At 41.2% G+C, this 22,549-nt stretch overlaps 1 protein-coding gene and 1 long non-coding RNA gene across 9 annotated transcripts in view; both read left to right on the top strand.

The window, feature by feature from the left end:
* The first annotated feature begins 1,663 nt into the window (after positions 1-1,663).
* Positions 1,664-20,782, top strand: LOC109403501 (major facilitator superfamily domain-containing protein 12). 8 transcript variants are annotated; one of them, XM_062856249.1, is made up of 6 exons: positions 2,048-2,305; positions 2,550-3,050; positions 17,908-18,737; positions 19,622-19,947; positions 20,014-20,478; positions 20,555-20,782. In XM_062856249.1, exons 3-6 carry the CDS (start codon positions 17,991-17,993, stop codon positions 20,697-20,699), a joined length of 1,683 nt encoding a protein of 560 aa, XP_062712233.1. In that variant the 5' UTR covers positions 2,048-2,305; positions 2,550-3,050; positions 17,908-17,990; the 3' UTR covers positions 20,700-20,782. The 8 variants fall into 8 exon arrangements, with proteins under 8 accessions (XP_019531909.3, XP_062712233.1, XP_062712234.1 ...); XM_062856250.1 differs by having other exon boundaries at positions 2,048-2,315; positions 2,601-3,050; XM_019676324.3 differs by having other exon boundaries at positions 2,048-2,315.
* Positions 14,522-22,549, top strand: part of LOC134289776 (uncharacterized) — a 57,355-nt gene continuing 49,327 nt past the window's right edge. Inside the window, exon 1 of the long non-coding RNA XR_009998659.1 lies at positions 14,522-17,253. This is a non-coding gene — a long non-coding RNA (uncharacterized LOC134289776). The remainder of the gene's footprint in view (positions 17,254-22,549) is intronic.

Here is a 22,549-nt window from a genome sequence, read left to right as displayed (position 1 = left end):
TGTTTGAAGGCCCACGAAATAAAAAATATTAGTGACCGACTAGAAATCACCTCCAGCATGGTTTTAAAGAATACACTCGCGTTTACGCTTGAGCTACATGGATTATTTCTTATTAAGTAACATCTATTCTCACTAGGAATTCAAAAACTTTTGCTGGAATTCCATTGCAAATTCAACCAGATTTTTTCCCACATGATACTTGAATTCCACAAAGAAGCACTTAACCATATTTTGCAGTAATGCTGCTAGTAAATTCAAAGATTCTTGAAGATACTCATCAAAGAATTCCTGTAAATTATCATTTAGATTTAATTTCTCAGCGATTTAAAAAAGAAGATGTACAAAGCATTGTTATTTATATAACTCTGGTTATATAATATTTCCAAACAAAACTAACTAATTACATAGACCATTTTGAAGAATGATATTGTAAAGAGTGACAAGTTGAGAATAGTCTCCAATAACTGTCAATTTGAACACACATTATGCCAAATAAATGTCTATTATAGATCTATGTTTGTCACCACGACAGTGGTTTTAAGATTTTTTTCTAATTTCCATATATAAAGTCATGAAAAATTTCTGGAGGGGGCCTGGTGGATTCTGGGGGGGGGGGGGGGGGGGGGCTGGCCCCCCAGGCCCCCCCTCTAGCTACGCCAATGGGCAGAGGCTAGTGGATCACAATGGGATCTGAATTGCGCAGTATACCCAGCTGTTACCGTGCCTGAAGCTGTACGTATCGCATAAATAACGTTCATATATTGACATGTATTACTCTATATAAACCAGTAAAGCTGTTTTAAAGTTATTATTATTATCTTTATTAACGAGATTTTCAGCCCAGGGCTGGCTCATCTCGGTGGTCTGTTTTAAAGTGAGAAGTGGCACCATTATTGTTGAATTACGATTATACCAGTATAATCGTAAGTCAGCTATAGTGGCGCCACTTCCCAAGAAACATAACTAGCTGAATAGCAGTTTCCTAAGCTAAAGTTTGCTTAAGGGTTTTTTGTTCCACTTTTATTCAGCGAAAATGTTTCTTAGGTTGCCACTTTAATTCAACTTCAATTGTTAATGTAGGGCAATGCATGACAATATGTGCGCTTTATATGTGCAATACTTACAGCTTCAACAGCATGGTTACTTGGCTAGTAATGCTGAGGATCACTGTTTTCAGAGTTTTAGATTTGTCCGGACGTTTCGATTCTGTTTCGAACCTTCTTCAAAGGAAAAAGACTCGAAACAGGGTCAAAACGTCGGGACAAATCTAAAACATTCGCTGTAGCTCCGATAAAAGTAGCTCCAATTCCACACATCAGTAAAACTCACTGAAATATATGTTTTTCTTTTTTGTTTGTAATTCGGTGTGATTATCGCTCACACCCAATTACAATGTTTGAGATAGTCTGAATGGTTTCTGCTACCGATACGCCGTCAAAGGGCTGCTCCATCAACGACCGCTATCAGTGTACAAACAGTATTCATCTAATACACTAATGCGAGGGCTACACTCGGACTGATTGGACAAACAATGCGATACAGAGAGCCTCCTCGGATGCGCAACCATCTAATGCATGCATACAATACCTAGACATAGATTAGATTCGAAGAACGAGAATGAGAGAAAATACGTGCGCGGGAACAAATAGAGCAGACCATGTGGATCATCATCCCAGTTACCCGAAGTCGTCGCGACGCGACCCAGTCCTACAACACAACAACCTTTCGCCTTACGCAGAACAAAGAACTTAGTAGTCCGGTCATTTTTTTGCGCGCGCATGCATCTATCTTTGCATGGCAATCTGCGCGTAGTCATTTCCACCCGGTTGCTCGATTGCTGCGAAGAGGAAGCCTACTTGGGTTGGAAGGTGTCCTGTTACGCGCGTAGAAAAAACCAAACTCGGAACGCGCCGTAACGGCTTGCAGAGGCTACGCACCAACAACGAGCCAGCGGATCACAGACATCCAGTCGCAGGTGAAATAAAGGTAAGCTATAAGGTGTGTTCCACGCTTTGATTGATGTATGTGGAGCGAGGGGGAAGTTGTAAAAGTTCCTACTCCACAATTTTCGTGAGACCCGTCCCGTCACTTTTTGCCAGAGCTCACCGGTGATCGCTCGGCCGCAGTTCGCTTCCAGCGCTTGTCCAAGAAGGTTGTACGGTGATTCGGTATCCACTCTCCTCGAGGTATAGTGATTCGCGCTCCATCTTCGTCGGTTCGCAAGAGAGTTTCATTGTTTGGGGCTTACCGCGTCTGTATCGCTTTCTGAATCATCGGTGGTGTGTGGGGGGATATATTCAATAGAGTGGGTCATTGTGAGTGTTTTTGTTTAGATCAATATTTTGTCAGTTCCATTTCGGATCCTGAACGACTGGCCAAAATCTCATATAAATTTCTACCACGATGCTCAAAGGCTAAACAATTGTGTTCAAAATCTTTACAGTTGTGTAGGCCCTCTAATGGAACCTGAACACTTATGATGTGATTGAATACGAGGGAATTTGATTTTTTCCACACAGTATTGACCCACCCTTATACACAACTACCAGCAAACGAAACGTTCGAGCTATAAACCGTATCCATCCAAAACATGTGCGCAGAGATGGGAGGTTTGTGCAATTTCAGATATACACATAAGCAATCGTGATAAGAGGAATCCAGTGTTCAGTATTCAGTGACGTTTCGCTGGGTGGCTTGTAGGTAAATACGCAAACACGGCGTTTGCTAGTTCCGTACAAAACATACGCCGCCAATAAAAAAAGTGATTAACCACCCAAACTTCAAGTGTAAATACCCGAACCCGATATCGCCGCCACCCAGTAAACCAACCAAGTGAAATCGCAACCCTAGCAAATCGAAGAAGTCATCGACCAGGAATTTTATGAACGTAGCAATCGGAGGAATTCAGCTCAGCATCACGAACCGCGCTCAGACAAGGACGCTGGGATCTAAGTAGTCGAGTCGAGGCGCAATTACCAGCAGTGGGATAAATCATGTACACGTGTCAGCTGGGCTACCATCATCGGGAGCTGTTGTAGTTTAGTGCAAAGGTGAGCTAATCATAGTGGAATCGAATCTTCGAAACTGGTTTTTGCTCGAGCAAACAGTGATACCTAGTTTGAGTCCAAGCGCGAAAAGAAGCACAACATCGCATCGGATGCGAGTTCTGGGAGGTTTTTTCTTGTGACAGTGCCGATAGCTATCAGTGCAGTGGTAAAACCAAGCGTGACTATGTGTAGATAGTTTAATCAAACAGTAGCGATCTTCATATTTGTGTGGAATTGTTTCGCAAGGGGTCGTCCATAAATGACGTAGCTTTTTAGGGGGGAGGGGGGTGTTTGTGATTTTGTGACGAAGTGTGACGATAGGAGGGTAGGGGTTTATGATATGCTACGTAGCTTTCTACTAAGCCTATTGAAAAAAGTATTTCGTATTTAATATAATTTTTACATGCATTAAGTATCATTATCCAGTAAATCGTAAAAAAATATATATTGAATGATTTTTTTTCACTCACATCAATGTAAATAACCAATAATGAAGATTAAAGCCAGCCTCATTTAAATAATAAGACATGCAGCTATCGGACGCAACAACTGTATCTGAGAAAATGGTTTTGAAATCCTGCGTAAAGAATAATGTATTGTGTTTGCAGACAAAAATCAATTTCGCTCAAATGCTGCTCACGACCAAAAGTTTGTTGCTTGCTATAGAGCACTGCATGCCGCTAAGGTTGCAAAGGAAAATTTTTCTAAGTTTTTACATTATGGCATTATTTCAGGAACTCTTTTCTACAGGACTTCCTCGAAGAATTCCTCCAACAATTTCTTAAGGAGCTCCTCTAGCAGCTTTGTAACGAATTTCTCATGGTGTTCTTTATAGGTTTACCCAACAGGAGAAGGACAACATTTCCACAGTAATTCCTACTGGGATTCCCATAAAAACATTCCAAAAGGATCTGGAGGAATCTCAGAAGGAACTTCCAGAAGAATTGCAGAAGGAACTCCTGGAGGAATTTGGCAAGGAAATCATAGAGAAATTTCAAAAGAAACTCCGTGAGAAGTTCCTTGAGCAGTTCTAGATGGAACATTCGGAAAAATCTTGAATAAACTCCTGGAAAAAAAATATTTTTAGATTCTCAGAAGGAACTACTGGTTCATCTTCTGAAGAAAACACGGAATAAATTTTTGAATGAATCCCGGAAGGAATCTCTGAAGGGATCCCGAATGTAATTTTAGAAAATCCCGGAAGATTATCTGGACATAACTCCTGGTGAAATATAAGAAAGAAAATCCTGGAGGAATTCCAGAAAGAACAATGGGAGGAATCCGTAAAGAGATTCCTCGCGGAATTCTAAGAGAATGGAAAGATGTCGGAAAAAGTTCCTGGAGGAGTTCCGGTAATAAAAATCCTGGATAAATCCTAGAAGGAAGTCCATGAGGAGTTTCAGAAGAATCCAGGAAGCAATTCCTGAAGGAATCCGATAAAGAACTCCTGGAAGAATCCCAGAAGCAATTCCTGGGAGGGCTTTTAAAGACCGGTGGGTTTTCCTGCCGAGATCTCGGAACGAATATCTAAGTGAATTACTGAAGAATATCAAGAAGGAGTTCCTGGAAGAATCCCGAAAGGAACTTCTTTGGGAAACACAGAAAGAAGTTCTTATGGAATCTCAAAAAAAAATCCGGTTTAAATCTCTGAAGAGATGTCCGAAGAAACTGCTTGTGGAAGAAAGGAGAAGAAAACCTTGAAAGAACTTTTGAAGCAAACCATGGATAAACTTTTAGAAAAACATTAGAAAACAAACTGCTTGAGAAATCTCAGAAGGAACGTTTGAGGGATCTCTGAAGGAACCCCTGAAGGAATACAATAAGGAGGAATTTTCAAATATGGAATCCCAAAAGAAATTATTGGAGAAATCCCAGAAGGAAATCCTGGAGGAATTAAAAAGGGAGAAATTCTCAAAACAGGATTCCCAAAAAAACTCCTTGATGAATTCCAAAATGAACTGCCGTAAGAGTTTTAGAAGAAACCAATTTGATATTTTGAAGAGATTTATTAGTGAGCAAACTAATATCTTCGGAAGAGTTCAGTCTAATATGGTATGTAGGGAGCATCAATTTACTGTTCTTCGGCATCAATCAGAACGATGGGTGGTTTATTGAGTTAATCTCCACAGGTTGCACCTATGGTCTGGTTGTCGGCGATCTGATCCTGGCAGTCGGCAATGTTATTTTGCTATTGTTTTTTTTTATAATATTCTATAAACATGAAATCAGATCTTGTACCTACTTTTCGAATCCTCTAAGCAGAATACTCTTTTCGAATGAATGTAAACAGCTTCGTACCTTTTAATTCCGCCCTATGTTGCTTATCCTTTTACAGATCCGCGTTTTTCGACTACCACTTGTAATCTTCCTCAGTGTCAGTGCCCACTGGATAACTGACACTGAGGAAGATTACAAGTGGTAGTCGAAATACGCGTATCTGTCAAAGGATAAGCAACATAGGGCGGAATTAAAAGGTACGAAACTGATTACATTCATTCGAAAAATGAAATAAGGGGGGGAGGGTGTTCAAGAAGCTACGTCATTTATAGAGGGGGGTATCTGAATATGTGACGAAATGCTACGAGGGGGGAGGGGGGTATTACAAATCGCTTAAAAAAAGCTACGTCATTTATGGACGACCCCCAACCTAAGTACGATATGTGAGATCAAGTTCAGAGCACGCTATGATGGTATGATGCAATACAGGGTGCGGCAGGAAAAAATGCGAAAAGTTCAAGGCACTATTACACGCTAAATATGGGATATATATGATTTTTTTTTCATGACAGTGTATCAGTCAATGTCTATATTCTAGCACTGAAAAATAAAAATGAACATATTTGATGTTTAACATGTGATAATGTAGGCCTAATAAGCGGATATCAATAAACTGCGCGCCCAATGGTCATTAAACAAAATGACTCTAACAGTAACAAAATTAGCTCAAATTCGATGAACAACCAGACCACACTGATCCAGAGCCATGTAGTTCCACATACCAGATGAAATAATTACATATATTTGATGATATTGTAGAGAAAATCAAAAATTTTGTTTTATCAGATGCGAAATTTAGCGACCTGTGCGATTTTCTGCGGTTTGAAAATTTTGGTTGTCTTCATCTTTAGGCGCCGCCCTGTAAAGGTTAGTGACCAAAATGGGAAATTTTTTAATTAACTTTTCAGAAAACTAGCCTATTATAGATCATGGAACGTTGAAACATAGATTGGTTAATGTCAAATGGACGGAAATGAAGTTTGAAGTTGAAAAACACTTTCGCATTTTTTCCTGCCGCATACTGTACATGCACTTTTCAAGGGAAATGAGCAACCAAGTAAGCAATTAACAGTAGAATATATACTGTAGATCATAAATAATACCTGATTTTCATACAAAATTGCCAACTTTGAGATGCTGTAACTATGGTTTGCTTTGATGAACTGAGCTCAATTTTTGATATGGAACTATAAATAAAAGTATGCTGAATTTTGCATATAGGTACGAAGTACAACATGTTTTCTTTCTCAGGTATCGGCGTGACAAAGAAACCGAAATGTGCAAAATAGATCATCGGACAGCGGTAGCACAGACAAACAGACGTAACACATTGAACGATTTTCATGGAATTTCATCGCCCAGTTCACACTACCATCACCTGGTGGAAAAGTTGCACGAATCGCTGTGTTGTGCAATATCGTCAACAGAAGGCGCTAGTGTGAAACGTCAAACGCATAGAAAAACGATGCGCGCGCCTCTGGTTGTGAAAGCCACAACTATGAAAATTTAAAATGATCGTTAAAAGTGTGGTCGATGGAAATTTTGCAAGTGTTACGTCTGTTTGTCTGTGGCGGTAACCTTTTGATTTCCACAAGTGTCGCTGTCCAATCAATTTTGCATTTTTTTTCGAATTTGTAGTGCTTACTTTTTAATGTACATACCTGCAGTAGTAAGAATCTTCAAAACAAATATGTTTTTCTCAATGCTGAAGGTGCTTACTGGAAGCTTATGGTTCTGTGAAAATGTTAAAAAGTCATCCGGAAGATTATTCGAAATGCAAGTTAAATCAATAACGAATTTGGATAACCGAAAACCATAATAGAAGAACAAAAGGAGGGCTCCTAGATCCAGCAGACATTTCCAGAAGAAGGTGATTTCTAGTCGATAACTATAAATTTCATTGACTTTCTTGGGCATCGAGTATTTGCGTGTCTATCAAAGAATGCATAAATTCAAATGATCATTGAGGAAGTTATAATATTTTTCAACGTTCGCATTGAACTCTAAGCGATTCAGGCATTATCCTAGGTTAGACGTTACGCCAAAAAGAATAGAGGGTTGGATTGAACTGCCTCAGCAAATTGGTACCAACTACCTTTTATAACTAAACGTAACACGATGAAATTGGAAATAATAACATTATATTCTTGAAAAGCATTACTGCACTCTTCAGCATTCACGCTGTTGTATTTTGTACATTACGTTAAAAAAATACCTCACCTATCCTATACAAACTAGTGTAGTGCTGGTAGCGAAATTGATCCTTTTTTTCCATATGAACCTCCATACAAACTTCAGACGAGTTTAGCACCGCCCAATTGTGAATGACTTTAGCTGAAAATCAGAACAAACCGAAAGGGTGCCCATCGAACTTTTTGAGATGTAATTATCCCATACAAGCTTGAGGTGTCCTAGTAAGAATCTCTGCATGGAGAAATTCTTGAAGAATTTCTTGGAAGTATTTTCGGAGAAAAATTCTGGAATTCCCCTGGAGGAATTCCTCGACAGTTCCTGGGAGAATTCCGAAAGAATCTTCTCTGGATGAATTCCTGAAGGGTTACCTGGAGAAATGTCCGAAAGCGCTTCTAGCATGTAAGTACTTATACATATATATAAAGTTTTTGTGGAGTGGACCTGGTGTGGTGGTTAGAACACTTGACTATCACGCCGAGGATCTGGGATTGAATCCCACTCCCGACATACTCACAAAAATGTGGGTTCTTCCTTCGGAAGGGAAGAAAAACGTGGGTCCCGAGATGAACTAACCTAGGGTTAAAAATCTCGTTAATACAGACAAAAAAAATGAAAGTTAGTTACAGTGACTGTGTAAGAATCACAGGATATATTTCCGAAAGAATCGCAGGACGACTTTATGAAGTAACCACTGTGCAGGAACTGCAGGGAGTATTCTTGAAGAAATTCATGGATGGATTCCTGAATAAATCTGTGAATGAACTCCTTAAAGATTTCCCGGAGATAATTTTGAAAGAATACCTGGATGACTTTTTGGAGAATTTCCTTTCTACTGTATCCCTGAAAAATAATATTGAAGAATTCCAATACAAATCGCTGGAGCAATTCCTCTAGAAATCCTTCAAGAAGTTCAAAAAATCTTTAGATAATCCTGGAAAAAAATCTTGGATGATTCCCTGGAGAAGATGATTGACGGGTACTGAAATTTTTGAACGAACCCCTGAATAAATTTTTGAAAAGATCCCGAGAGGAATTTCTGAAGCAATCACTACAAGAATTCCCGAAGTAATCCTTGACGGAATTCTTGGGAAACCCCCTAGAGGAATTCCTGTAGGTATGCCTGGAGTAAAAACTGTAGGAATCTCTGGAGGAGTTTCTGAAAGTATGCCTCGAGGAATCCCTGGATGAATTCCTGGAGGAATCCTAAGTAGCCGCATCAGGAATCCCTGTAAGAATTACTAGAAAAAAATCTGGAAGGATCCTTTGAGGAATTTCTGGACGAATTCCTGAAGGAATCCCTAGAGAAATTCTTTGAAAAATCACAGAAGGAATTCTTGGACAATCCCTGAAAAAATTCCTAGATGAATTTCTGATGAAACCTTTAGATGAATTCTGGGAGAGACCTCTAGAAAAATTCCCGGAGTAATCCCCTGGAGGAATTCCCGAATGAATTCCTATAATAATCCCTGGAAGAATTCCTGTAATAATCCGTGGAGGAATTCCTGGAGGAATTCATGCAGGAATATCTGGAGAAATCTTTGGAAGAAATCCTGGAGAAATTCCTTGAGGACTCCCTGGAGAAATTCCTGTATGAATTCCTGGAGCAAACCCTGGAAGATATCCTGAAAGAATCCTTGGATGAATTCCTGGAAAATACCCTAGAGGAATTCTAGGAGGACTCTGGAGAAATTTCAGAAGAATCCTTTTAAGGAATTCCAGAAAAAACCTTCAGAGATATTTGTACAGTAATTCTTGGAAGAATCCCTTTAGGAATTCTTGGAAAAATCCCTGAAGATTTTTTTTGGAGGAACCTAAGAAGAAATGCCTGACAGAACTAATGGACAAATTTCTGTCGGAAACCCAGGAAGAATTCCTGGAAAAATCCCTAAAGGAATTCTTGGGGAAACTCCAGGAGGAATTGCTGTAGCAATTTCCGAAGAAATCCCTGAATCGATTCCTGAAAGAATTCCTGAAGGCAATTCTAAAGGAATTGCTGGGCCAATGCTGAAAAAACCTTTTGAAGAATTCCTAGAGGAAACCTTAGAGAAATTTCTAGAGAAACTCTTGGCAAAATCCCTGGAGGAATCCCTGGAACAATTTCTAGAAAATCCTCTGGAGGAATGCCTGGAGGAATTTCTTGACAAATTTCTGTCGGAAACCTAGGAAGAATTCCTGGAGCAATCCCTAGAAGAATCCTTGGAGAAACACCTGTGTGATAATTTCCGGGGGAATCCCTTGAGGAGAGATTCTTGGATTAATTCCTGGAGGTAACCATGGAAGAATTTCCGGAGGAATCCCTGGAAAAAAAAAATCCTGGAGGAATTCCTGCATAAATTTCTGAAACAATTTCTGAAGAAATCCTTGGAAGATTTCCAACAGAAATTGCTGGATGAAATGCTGTAGGAATTTCTGAAAAAATCATGGAGGAATTCCTGGACCAATTTCTGAAGAAATTCCTGGATGAATTCCTGAAGAAATACCTGGGGTAGTTCCTGAAGGAATTCTTGGTGGAATTCCTGGAGAAGTCCATCGAGAAATGCCTGGAGGAATATCTGAAATAATTCCAGGAGAATTGGGGTAATTTCTGAAGGAATCCCTGGAGAACTTCCTGGAAGATTCCTAAAGGAATCCTTGAAGGAATTCCTAGAGGAATCTCAGGAGGAGTTCATGCAGGAATCCCTGGAGGATTTCTTCGAGTAATTCCTGAAATCCGGGAGAAATTCCTGGGGGAATTGTTGAAGGAAATTGTGGTAGTAATTTCTGTAGAAAATTTAGGAGGAACCCCAGGATCAATGTCTGGAGGATTTTTTGAAGGAATTCCTGGGGTAATTCTGAAGAAACCTCTTGATTAATTCCTGGAGGAATCTTCAGAGAAATTTCTAGAGAAATTCTTGAAGAATCTCTGTAGGAATTCTTAAAAAAAAAAACCTGGAGGAATCCCTGAAGCAATTTTTGGAGAAACCTCAGGAGGAATTCCTGGAGGAACTTCTGGACAAAATCATGGCGGAATCTTAGGAGGAATTCCTGGAGAAATCCCTAGAAGAATTCTTGGGGCAATTCCGTGGAACTGTTGGGCAGAGGTGGACAAAACACAATGGAAACGAAATAACCAAAGAAGGGAATCGGACTCGGAATGAAACACTTCGTGTGAATGAAACTAGAAAAATACTTTAATCACGTCTGAACGGGTTTAACGTAAGGGACGGAATGAATAATGCTACTCATTGATGCACGCGTGGCGTGCTCGCTCGGCTCTGCTGTGGAAAGTTTTCGCAGGGTTGATCTCGCCTTCGATCTCGCCGAATGCCACACTGAGAGGAAACAGTATTGCATATTCCCAACAGGAACTATCCCTGGGAGAATTCCTGGAGGAATCCTTGAGTTAATTCCTGTATTAATCCCTAGATAAGTTTTGGAAGGAATCCCTGGAGAAATTTCTGGAGAAATTCCTAGAGGAATTCCCAGATAAGTATCTGGAGGAATTCCAGGAGGAATTTCCCGAGGAATTCCAGGAGGAATTGCTAGAGCAATTTCTGAAGGAATTCCAGGAGGAATTCCTGGAGGAATCTCTGGAAGAATCCTCATAGGAATCCCTGAAGGAATTCCTGGTTTATTCCTGGGGCAATTTTTGGAGGATCCATGAAAAAATTCCTGGCGGAATCTCTAGAGGAATCCCTGAAGGAGAAATTCCTGATAAAATTTCCGGATGAATCCCTGGAAAATTTCCTGAATGCTAAATCCTGGAGGAATTCTTAGTGGAATTCCTGGAGGAGTTCACAGAAAAATGCTTGGATGAAATCCTAAAGGAATGCCTGGAGGAATACCTTGAATAATTCCTGGATAAATTCCTGGATGAATTCCTGGAGGAATTTCTGAAGAAATTTTTGAAGGAATCCCTGGATTCCTGAAGAAATCCCTGGAGAACTTTCTTAAGGAATCCCTGGAGAATTTCCAGGAGAAATTGCTGGAGGAACTGCGATAATTATTTTTGAAGGAATTCCTGTAGGAGTTCCTGGGATACTTCTGGAGGAATCCCTATAGAAATCCCTGGAAAAACTCCTGGGGGAATGCCTGGAACATGCCGCCTGTAAGAATATCTGGAGGAATCTCTAGAAAAATTCCTTGAGAAATTTCTAGAGGGGTTCCTGGAGGACTCCCTGCAAAAATTCCATGAGCAATCCCTGAATGAATTCCTGGAGAATTCTCTTAATGACTCACTGGAACAATTGCAGGAGGAATCCCTGGTGGAATTCCTGGAGGAGTCTCTAGAGGAATCTCTAGAGGAATGCCTGGACGAATCCCTGTAGATTTTTTTAGAGGAATCCATGCAAGAATTCTCAGAGGAATCCTGGAAGAATTCCTTGAGGATTTTTTGGAGAAATCCCTTGAGCAGTTTTCGGAGGAGTCCCTTGAGGAATTCCCGGAGGAATCCCAGGAAGAATTCCAGAAGAAATACAAAGTTTAATTTCTGAGGGAATTCCAGAAGAAATTTCTGAGGAAATCTCAGTACTGAAGAAATTGCTGAAATTCCTAAGGAAATCCTGAAATCGTGGATTAATTCCTGGAGGAGTTTCTGAAGGAATCCCAAGAAGAGTTCTTGCAGGCATTTTTAAAATAATCCCGGAAGTTGTTCCTGAAAGAATTGTAGAGGGAATTCGCAGGTGATTCCCTGCAGGAATTCTTGGAGAAATTTCTGAAGAAACTCCATGAGGAATTCCTTAGGGAATCTCAGGAAAGCTTTCTTAGCGAATTCCTGGAAGCATTTTTGTAGGAATCCCTGGAAAAAAAAAATCTGAAGAAATCCGTGTCTGTAGTAATTTTTGGGCGAATTTTTGAAGGAATACTTGTATGGACCCCTATAGAATTTCTAGTACAAATGTTTTAAGCAATTCCTGGATTATTTTTAAATAATTGCTAGTATAATTTTCTGAAAGATATTTTTCAACAAATTCTTGCAAAAATACTTCGCATCATTACAGATGGAATTATTGGAGCAATCTCTAGAGGAATTCCGGAAGAAATATATGGAGAAATCCTGATATCTCTGAAGGAATACCTGCAGAAGGATCTCTGGAGAAATTCCTGAAGGAAACCTCAAAGAGGAGGAACCACTGAAGATATCCCAGGACAAATCCTCGAAGATATATGAATTCTCAAAGGAATCTCTTGAGGAATCCATGATGGAATCGCTGCAACAAGCTATGGAAGAAAATCCTGGAGGAATTATTTATACTCATACAGTTTACGAAACTATGAACAAATCTAAAACAGTCATTTTGATTTCTCAAAACTGCAATGCCGATTTGCATATTCACATATCTGGCGCCCATCCCGCTTAAAAGTCATTATAAGTCAGGCCCCCCTCCTGTGCCCCCTCCAGAAAAAAATCCTAGGTACGCCAATGATTATTTCCTATCTACAACTATGCCTAATTCTTTAATGGTGGGTTCTTGTTGGCTTACAAGGGTAAAAGAGAAAGAATAATTTTTGATGACTGAGAAATTAGTATGATAGTGATATTTTTCTCGATAATTCAGATTCTTAGCTTCTAGTTGGTGCAAGAATATTTATTTTTTGTTTATATGGACAAATTATGATTTTTTGAAATTTTTGGACAATTGTGGGAGATTTGCCCATTATTACCGTTTTTATAGCTCCTCCCATGATTTGCATGTTTTTCTTCGAAGTACCTCACCTGAAGAATCTAACCGTGGAAGAAAATCACAATTTGCTTGCAAAGCGGCGATGATATATTTTTTATATGTTTGGCGAACACATAAATGGGGTGCCCCCCATTTGCCCTTCCATTGCTACGACTATGTTCGATTTTTTTTTACTAGCAAAGTTAGTGTTGGCGATTCCCAATGGTGAAAGAAAATTGTAATTATATGGATTAGCAGCTGAGATATAGGGGGAGGCGGGGCAATATGGACATCCTAAGCACAGAGAAACAGACGTCACACTCTCATCGCTTCCCATCGATCACCTTTTTAACGGTTGATTCAAATGTTCAGTAGTAGGTCGATTGACCACTCGCGGCGCTGGTATCGGTTTTGTTCCTGTTTGATGTTTGCTCACTACCGCCATCTAATGGCGGCCCGGCCAAGCACAGTACATTTAGCATTGGGCGATTACGTTTTCGTGACGATGATTTTTAATGAAATTTGTTCTAAGTGTTACGTCTGTTTCTCTGTGTCCTAAAGTTTTTGCCAGCTAAACCTGGCAAGATGTCTTAACAGCTATTCTATTTAACAGCTATTGCACACGAGTGTAAACGAAGAAACATGATTTATCCACTTCAAAAAATGTTACTATTTCATGACCGTCTTGAAACATACGTGGCAGAATGGACACCCCTATGGGGCAGTATGGACAGTGTCCATTGGACACCATAAGACGTTTACGAAATTCGATTAATTAATTAATTACCAACCTTATTTTGGATGGTGTGAAAATTATAATTTCTATACACAAAAAACGGAGGACGCAACTGTTTCGTGTAAAGTCAAGTATAATTTTAATTTTGAATGTTTCTTTGCTGAATCTACGTTTCAGATAAATGGACTGTATATTCTCCATAAATAAAAGTGCTAAAAAAATCGCATATTTGAAAATATTGAGGGTGTCCATTCTGCCCCGGGTGTCCATATTGCCCCGCCTACCCCTAATCATTTAACCGTTATGTGTCCGACAATTTTTTTGCTTTTTTCTACACCGTGCTTTTTAAATGGGCGCTGGGTACCCGGGTACCCTGTCGGCCACATAAGGGTTAAAGTAGTTCAACGCTGTTTTTAAGGAGGTGCCCCTCTTTAGGGGCTCTTTATATCGTTTTTCCTCGCTACTACTATGTATGAAAAATTTCATTTCTTCCTTTAATAAACCTGCAAATGTCTTTCAATAACCTCCACATTTTAAATTGTCTTTCTTTTGCTTGATATGTTTTTGAGTTATGTAGAGATTTATGTTTCATCAGTATGAAGGTTCTTAGATTATTTTGATTCATTTTTGCCTTTCTCGTACACTAAGTGTACTGGAAAGGCTATATGTTCACTCCAAAAATGACTTTTCGATAGAAGGCCCGGAGGGTCGAGTCACATATACCAATCAACTCAGCTCGATGAATTGAGGTGATGTCTGTGTGTATGTATGTGTGTGTGTATGTATGTGTGTATGTGTGTGTAAAAAAACTCACATCACTTTTTGGCAGTAAACCTCATCCGATTTCAATGACCGACGGTTCATTCGACGCGGAATCTGGTCCCATTGTTTCCTATTGAAAATGGTTCGAATCGGTCCAGCCGTTCCGGAGATATGGCCATTTAGGTGTTCCGGAACGGTACCCCAGGAAGGGACCAGATATGAAAATGCATCAAACCTATGCATGCGACACATCAAACCACGGCATTTTCAATAACCTGATGAGCGGTAAGCAGGAAAATAGTCTCAGACCATATCTGAACCGGTAGTGTTCCCGAACCGGTTCTGGGCGTCCCGCTGGAAGTGGCCAAATATGCAATTGAACCAAACCCATGCATGCGACACATCAAACCACGGCATTTTCGATGACCTGATGGACAATGAGCAGGAAAATCATCCCAGACCATATCTGAACCGGTAGTGTTCCGGAACCGGTTCTAGGCGTTCCACTGGAAGTGGCCAAAAATACAATTGAACCAAACCAATGCATGTGACACATCAAACCACGGCATTTTCGATGACCTGATGGACAATGAGCAGGAAAATCATCTTAGACCATATTTGAACCAGTAGTGTTCCGGAACCGGTTCCGGGGTTCCCGCCGAAGTGGTCAAATCTGAAAGAGAAACAAACCCGTACATGCGTCACATCAAATAGCGGCTTTTTAGATTACCTAATGAACGGCCAGCAAGTGTTTCGGAATCGGTTTTGAGTGGCCGGGAGAGGCCAAATGTAAAAGTAAACCAAATCCAGGCATGTGACACATCAAGTCGTGGCTTTTGCGATAACCTGATGAACAGTTAGCTAGAAAATAGCCTTAGGTCACACTAAAGAAAACTGGTAGTGTTCCGGAATGGGTTCCGAGAGTCCCGTCGAAATTGTCAAACTCTGCATGTGACACCATCAATTTGCAGCGTTTTTGGTTAACCGATGAGCAGTTAACAAGACAATAATGTCAGACCATATTTGGTTCAGCCGGTAGTTACCCAGAATCAGATCCGGGTAGTAAAATGTAAAATTTAGCCAAACCCATGGATGCGGTGTATCAAATCACGACCAGTCTTGTAAACATTCGACACTTTTCACTACCTTCATTTCGTTGCCGCAGTCGGGTGTCAGCTTGCTTTGCTACATTCGTGCGCTACCGTTACCTCTTACCTACACACAACACGAGCAGTAGAACGAAGATCAATAAACCTAAGAAAGAGTCAAATCAATGTCATCTGACACGATGACACGTGTGTAATTCTAGCATTAGGCATAGATTCTCAGCCAATTCCGATTATGAATGTTAATATGAGTTTATTCTTGCATGTTGCATTGAATACGGCACACAGATGGGCAACATAGCTCTTGTTATGGAAGAAGACAGGAATAACAAAAGCCGAACCGTCTTCCGAAGCCGCTATCGTGGTGAAGTGCATTCGTTTGACATTTTTGTTTCGAACAGTAGTTTGATTGATTGTGTTGCGAATACCGGAGACAAAGGAGGCCGAATATCGACGAAAAGGTTCAAATGACTGTGATCTCTAACAAGACTGATCACGACTTATCGACATCCTGATGGAAAAATAGGGTCAGACCCGGTAGTGTTGCGGGTTCAGCTGTGGCTTCGAAGGTGGTTAAAAGTAAAAGTGAATCAAACTCATACATGCGATAAATCAAATCGCGGTGATTAGGTAAAGGTGAAAAATAAGCAATAAAATAATCTCAGATCATAATTGGGACAACCGGTAGTGTCATGGTCCATGACTCATGGAATCAGATTCGGCTATCCCACCGGATATTACCAAATATAAAAATGAACCAAACCCATATATACGACACATCAGATCGCAGATTTTTTGATAATCTAATGAACGGTTAGCAAGAAAATAGCCTTAGATCACATTAGAGACTAGCTTTTGTGTAGCAGAACCAACGTTCATGTGAAAAATTAAATCGTGGCTTTGTTTAATGGCCTGATAAACGTTAGGTATGAACAACAGTGACGAATCGGTCTAAGTTCACATATATGAAAGAGAACAAAATATAGACAAAACTAAAGCGATCTCACCAAATCGCACCATTTCAGATTCCTAAGGTGTAAATTTATAGCAGGATGGGTCAACGTTGAATGGAAAAATAAAAATTTGAGCGCGTCAACAGAAGATGGCGGCTGTTTTAAGGAATTTTGAGCTCTAAAACTATGTAAAATAAATGTGTTTGGTATGGGAAATATGTTCGGAGTCCACCAGAGTATCCAAGATAGCGGTCCAAAATCCAAGATAATGGCCCAGTATTCAAGTAAGTGCCTATTTTATAGGATGTTTAATTCTTGCATTATGGGCATATTTTGTATGGAGATATGTTCATATAGCCGAGGCGGTAAACGCACGGGTATTCAGCATGACCATGCTGAGGGTGACGGGTTCGATTCCCGGTCGGTCCAGGATCTTTTCGTAAAGGAAATTTCCTTGACTTCCTTGGGCATAGAGTATCTTCGTGCCTGCCACACGATATACGCATGCAAAATGGTCATTGGCAGAGGAAGCTCTCAGTTAATAACTGTGGAAGTGCTCATAGAACACTAAGCTGAGAAGCAGGCATTGTCCCAATGAGGACGTTACGCCAAGAAGAGAGAGAAGAGAGAGATAGATATGTTCAGAATTCAAAATTTGTAATCAGAAAACCCAAGCTGTCCGCTGTTTCACAAGGTTTATATATATATGACTATAGTTTGAATAGGGAAGAATGCCGGTCTTCGTCCAAAACTGGTAACCAGAAAATCATAAACGACATGCCAAAATTCAATACGGCGACTATTTTATGTAATTTTAGGTCCAAAAATGAATACCAGGACATCCAAGATGGTGTCTCAATGTTCAAGATGGCGGTTAGTTTAGTTGGGGTAGATATCCGAAGTCATAAAATGATGACCGGAAAATCTAAAATGACGTTTCAAAATTTTGCGGCTTCATGACACTTATATGGTTAGAATTTTGTTTTATAATTTCTGAATATTTGATGTTATGCTAATATAAAATGTATCCATATTGTATTGAGTAGATTTAGCAAGCAGTTTTCATTTTGTATTTATGGCAATGTCGTCAACATGTCGCTTGAGTTTTGTTGAAAGGATATTTTTAAGCACGAGAAAGGCACCATCACCGCTAGGTGGATTAATTAGGGTTTTTTTTTCTTTCCATTTCAGGCCCTGTTCCACTGGGAATCTCCGTCCACCAAAGCACCAAATGCGAGCAAATAATTCCGCTTGCAGCCTATTAATTTTAGAAAATGACCGAAAACTCCACCCTAGTCAGTAAGAAGAAACCTATCCAGAATGGAACCGGTGCCAATCACAGTTACGGTGCAACCGACGAGATAGTCACAGACACAACCCCAAACACAACCATTGGAGAAGATCCACCCAACGGTGGACCCCCCGGCCCCACGCCCGAACATCCCACGCAAATGGAGAGACGCTCCACCCTGAGGATAGTGGAGAAGATCGGCTTCGGTCTGGGACACGTGTACAATGATCTCTGCGCAGGAGTTTGGTTCAGCTATACGTTGCTGTTCATGCAAGGTGCCCTCGGAATGCCGGCGGCCGAAGCCGGGGCCTTGGTCATGCTGGGCCAGGTCGGGGACGCCATAGCCACCCCAATAGTGGGCTTCCTCACCGACAAGTATGGCACCAAGCGTCAGTGGCACATTGCTGGGACGTTCATCGTGTTCCTGACGTTTCCGATGATCTTCTCGCTCTGTCCGTGGTGCGAAGTGGCCCCGCACTGGTGGGAAATCATGTACTTCATCATTGTGATACTGTTGTTCCAGTTCGGGTGGCCAATCGTGCAGATCACCCACCTGGCCATGATTCCCGAGCTGTCTCGGTCGCAGAAGGACCGGTCGGACCTAACGGCGGTCCGGTATTCGGTGTCCATCATTTCCAATGTGGTGGTTTACATCGTCACCTGGGCGGTGCTTCGAAGTCGTACGACTGCAGACACCCAGATAGGCCCCGGCGACGCCTATCGATTTCGTGTAAGTTTAATTTTTAAGGGTTCTCCCTCCAGTATGCAAGAAAGGGCACTAGGGTGCGACGGTAATATAAATAAAAAGTTTTCGATGGCAAAAACTAAAGTCCAATAAACGAATTCACAATAGGACACGATCGCTGAAGTACTAGATTTGTAGTAATGAATTAGAAGATTATTTCAAAAACTCAAAAGTTATGATGAAAAATATAATTACTAGGGGTCATACACAGACAACGCAATATATCTCGTAAAGTGAGAGATATAGCATTATGACGTCTTTGATAATACATATTGTTTAAAATTGCATTTTGCACAACTTTTCCGATGACATCAAATGTCTATCAGCATTTTTTTTTTTTAATCTCCCGCTTATATGTGGATTGACTGTTCCAAATAGTCATGTTAAAAGATGCACTTTGTCTTATGTAGAAACATCTCCAAAGAAACTATATCGCAAAAATCAATAGTTAGAAAGTTACTAAAAAAGCGCAGCAAATCGATGTCCTGTCACGGTCGCCATGTAGTAGGAAGAGGATGTGATAATTACCATGGTTGATGGTTAAACTTCAACCAATCTATTCTACTGGACGGCTCGATATTAACACTCATCCAGACCTTCAAAATATGTTGCATACCGATTCTGAACGTACATGTGCCGTGATGGAAGACTTCCGGAATAAAATATGCTGACGATCACAAACTATAGAAATGTAAATCGAACCGAGTCGACTATGGCAGATTCTATTCCATTACTACCGTTAGCGTCCGCATAAAAACCCAGTGTATGCGTTAAATAAACAAACTAGGTAGTGGGGTGGGTCGTTTTAACTATTCTAAAAAATAATCCGCACCCTAATACACACATTACGTTCCTTCCCTCCGAAACAGGATATCTCGTTAATACTAACCCTGGTGGGGGTTTCCATGTCCGTCCTGTTCAACTTTTCGCTCACATTCAGCGGTTACGAGCATAGGAGGCACACCGCCCTGCAGCATAATGTGATCAAAGCAGAAGGAAAGAAGAATTCCGAGCGGGACCCGGAAAAACAGTCCCTTCTGGACGGGACGGACGACGGCACGAGGGTGGAAGGCGTGGCCGGCACATCAACGGCCAATGGCACCGTACGTGGTGGTGGCGGCGACGAAGACGTAGTGCTGCGACGGCCGAAGAAGAACTTCTTCAAATCTCCACTGCTGTATCAGAATGCGCTACTGTAAGTATCAGAGCTGAAGTCGAATGAATAGGCGACGAGATAATCATAATCTTTTCCTTCTTTCAGCTACGTCTTCTCGCGTCTCTTCATGACGACCTCTCTAGTCTACATGCCCCTCTGGCTGGACGAGCGGTCCTTCCAACCGGACCCGGTGCAGAACAATGCCAGTGTGGAGCACCTGGCCACCGTTCCGTTGGTGTCCTTTCTGGCGTCGTTCATCGCTTCGCTGGTGCTCAAGTACACCAACAAGTACGTCGGCAACAGTTTGATTTACCTGGTCGGATCGACCATTAGCGTCGGGGTGTGCACATGGATCGCCCTCAGCACCAGTGCGGCTACCTTCAGCACGTTCGAGTTGCTGGTGATCGCATCGCTTTTTGGCGCGGGGAGTTCGATCACCATGATCAGCAGCCTGTGCATCACGGCGGATATGATCGGCAAGCATGCCGATCAGGGTGGCTTCATCTATTCGGCGGTCACGTTCACCGATAAGCTCATCACCGGCATCGTGGTCGTCATCATTGAGTCCATGTGAGTATACAGCCCTTTTTACATCACCCCGGACACAACCCCAGTATGTAGTACCTATGTTACCCTTTAATTGCAGGAAATGTACGAACCGGAGCGACTGTCCAGACTACTACCGAAGCGTGTTGGCCTACGCCTGTGGTACGGCTGCCGGGCTGGGCTGCGTAACGCTGGCAACACTGGCTTGTACCACGCCGAGAAATAGGCCACAACAGAGGCGGTAGTGTCCGTAGCGTTCGACATCGTATTATTTAACTTAGATAAACGTGTATGATTAAAATGTATGATATTTTAGCTAACGAATAAATAGGCATTCCACTATTTTCAACGCATAAATGTCGAGAACATAGTCTATTGAATGATGACATCCTTTGGCTTCATAGCCAAACCTTTTTCTTGTCAGTATCCTGGTATCTGCGGCAACACAAGGGCATTTAAATTGAAATGGACAGCAGTAAAAAGCTTCAACCTCGCTGACTATTGAAATCTATCGTCGTACTTATGTTAAAGCATTGAGTTTGATACTATCTAGGCAAAGTAAGCCCTGCGCACCCATGGTGGTGCAGAGGGCTGAACTGAAAGATCTCCATTCTGGGCGATTGCCCGCCATCGCCTTGACCTCAGCCAGGTCAAATTTCTGTCGACTTCTTTTATTTTCTTGTTGAGGCTGCGCCGACATGAGTCTCTGGGTCTGCCTCTGTTGTTCCCGCTCCTGCGTACAGTTTAGTCGAATCACCTCCACTTTCGCTCCCAAATTTCTGTCTCTATCGGCCTTTGATGACATCAACGATGGTGTTCCACGTTGGAGATCCAAATGTGACGCCATTGTGCACGAATAATATACCGCGGGCATCTATTGAAGAAGACCTGCAGCGGTTGAGGTTTCTCCGCTATTACACAGCAAGTTTCACTGGCGTACAGCAGCACAGATTTCAAGTTCGAGTTGAAAATAGGGATTTTGGAGCGGCGACTAATCTGATTGCTTTCCCATACATTTCTTAAACTCGCAAAAGCAGCCCTCGCATTCTTAATCCGTGCATCTATTTCGATCTTGATACCACCATCGGCCGCCATTTGGCTACCAAGATATTGAAAGCTTCCAACATTCTCCACTGTTTGAAGAGCTTCCGTAAAGCTGGAAGGGGTGACCGTGTTTACATACAACGATTTAGTCTTATTGACGTTGATGGTAAGACCCTAGGGGCGGGACAGCGTCTAATACTGACTCTAATACTGCCTAATAAATATTAATGTCCTAATCTTCATCTTTCACTGGACCATTTTTTAACTATTATGTCATGACTTTTCATGCAACAACCAACGCAACCAACTGTCACGAAGAAGCTAGGTGAAAAAATGAATTGTCTGTGTATTTTATATAGTTTGTTTGATTGCAAAATTAAATTTCTTTTCATTTTTTTAGCTGGGAAGCAATCTGATCTTCAACCTACATCGCCGGGATCGTGGCCTGGAACCAATTAATGTAGTCAGAGATGGACATCTTTTTCATTTCAACCTACAGGATGTTCAATAAATATAAAACGGAGCGTATGTCAGTGTATTTTTCATTTTTCACAATAGATCAGTTCAGTGATATTTGTTTTGTACTGTCTTTTGTATTTGACAGTGAAATACCTCTGGCACTGCTAGTTCCAGACTGTTGAGCCAGGTAATTGGATATTTCATTACGAATATTCTCCGACGGTGGTGTGGTCTCGGTATTGTATCATATTCAAGATCAGATCTTCAGAAGGAACGGTTCGAACGGTTAGCTCACATTGATCACACATAAACTTTGCATAATAGACGTGCGTACGGATATACTATTACTACGATCAGTACAGTTTGGTGATTATGTCCGCCAGCGATATTTGTATATCCGGAGTTGATGCTCCTGATAAGAGAAACACCTGATCGGAGAGACATTTGATCGATTTCAGTTTACCAGTCCTGGAATATTCATTCATATAACATTAGTGCGATGGAAGCACAACGATTAATTTAGTAATTTCTGCTTGCTGTCATTTCAGTTGCTGTTAATTCAGTTCAATCAGCGTGGCTTACTTTGTTCGAA

Source organism: Aedes albopictus, chromosome 3, assembly GCF_035046485.1.
Source record: "Aedes albopictus strain Foshan chromosome 3, AalbF5, whole genome shotgun sequence".
Classification (NCBI taxonomy): Eukaryota; Metazoa; Arthropoda; class Insecta; order Diptera; family Culicidae; genus Aedes; species Aedes albopictus.
The sequence above is the reverse complement of the archived record's forward strand: the minus strand, read 5'-3'. Positions and strand labels throughout refer to the sequence as shown.

Coding starts and splice junctions, on each gene's coding strand:
- LOC109403501 (XM_019676364.3), top strand. CDS start 17,991: ATGACCGAAAACTCCACCCTAGTCAGTAAGAAGAAACCTATCCAGAAT. Junction 18,738..19,621: donor GCGACGCCTATCGATTTCGT/GTAAGTTTAATT, acceptor CCTCCGAAACAG/GATATCTCGTTAATACTAAC. Junction 19,948..20,013: donor CTGTATCAGAATGCGCTACT/GTAAGTATCAGA, acceptor TCCTTCTTTCAG/CTACGTCTTCTCGCGTCTCT.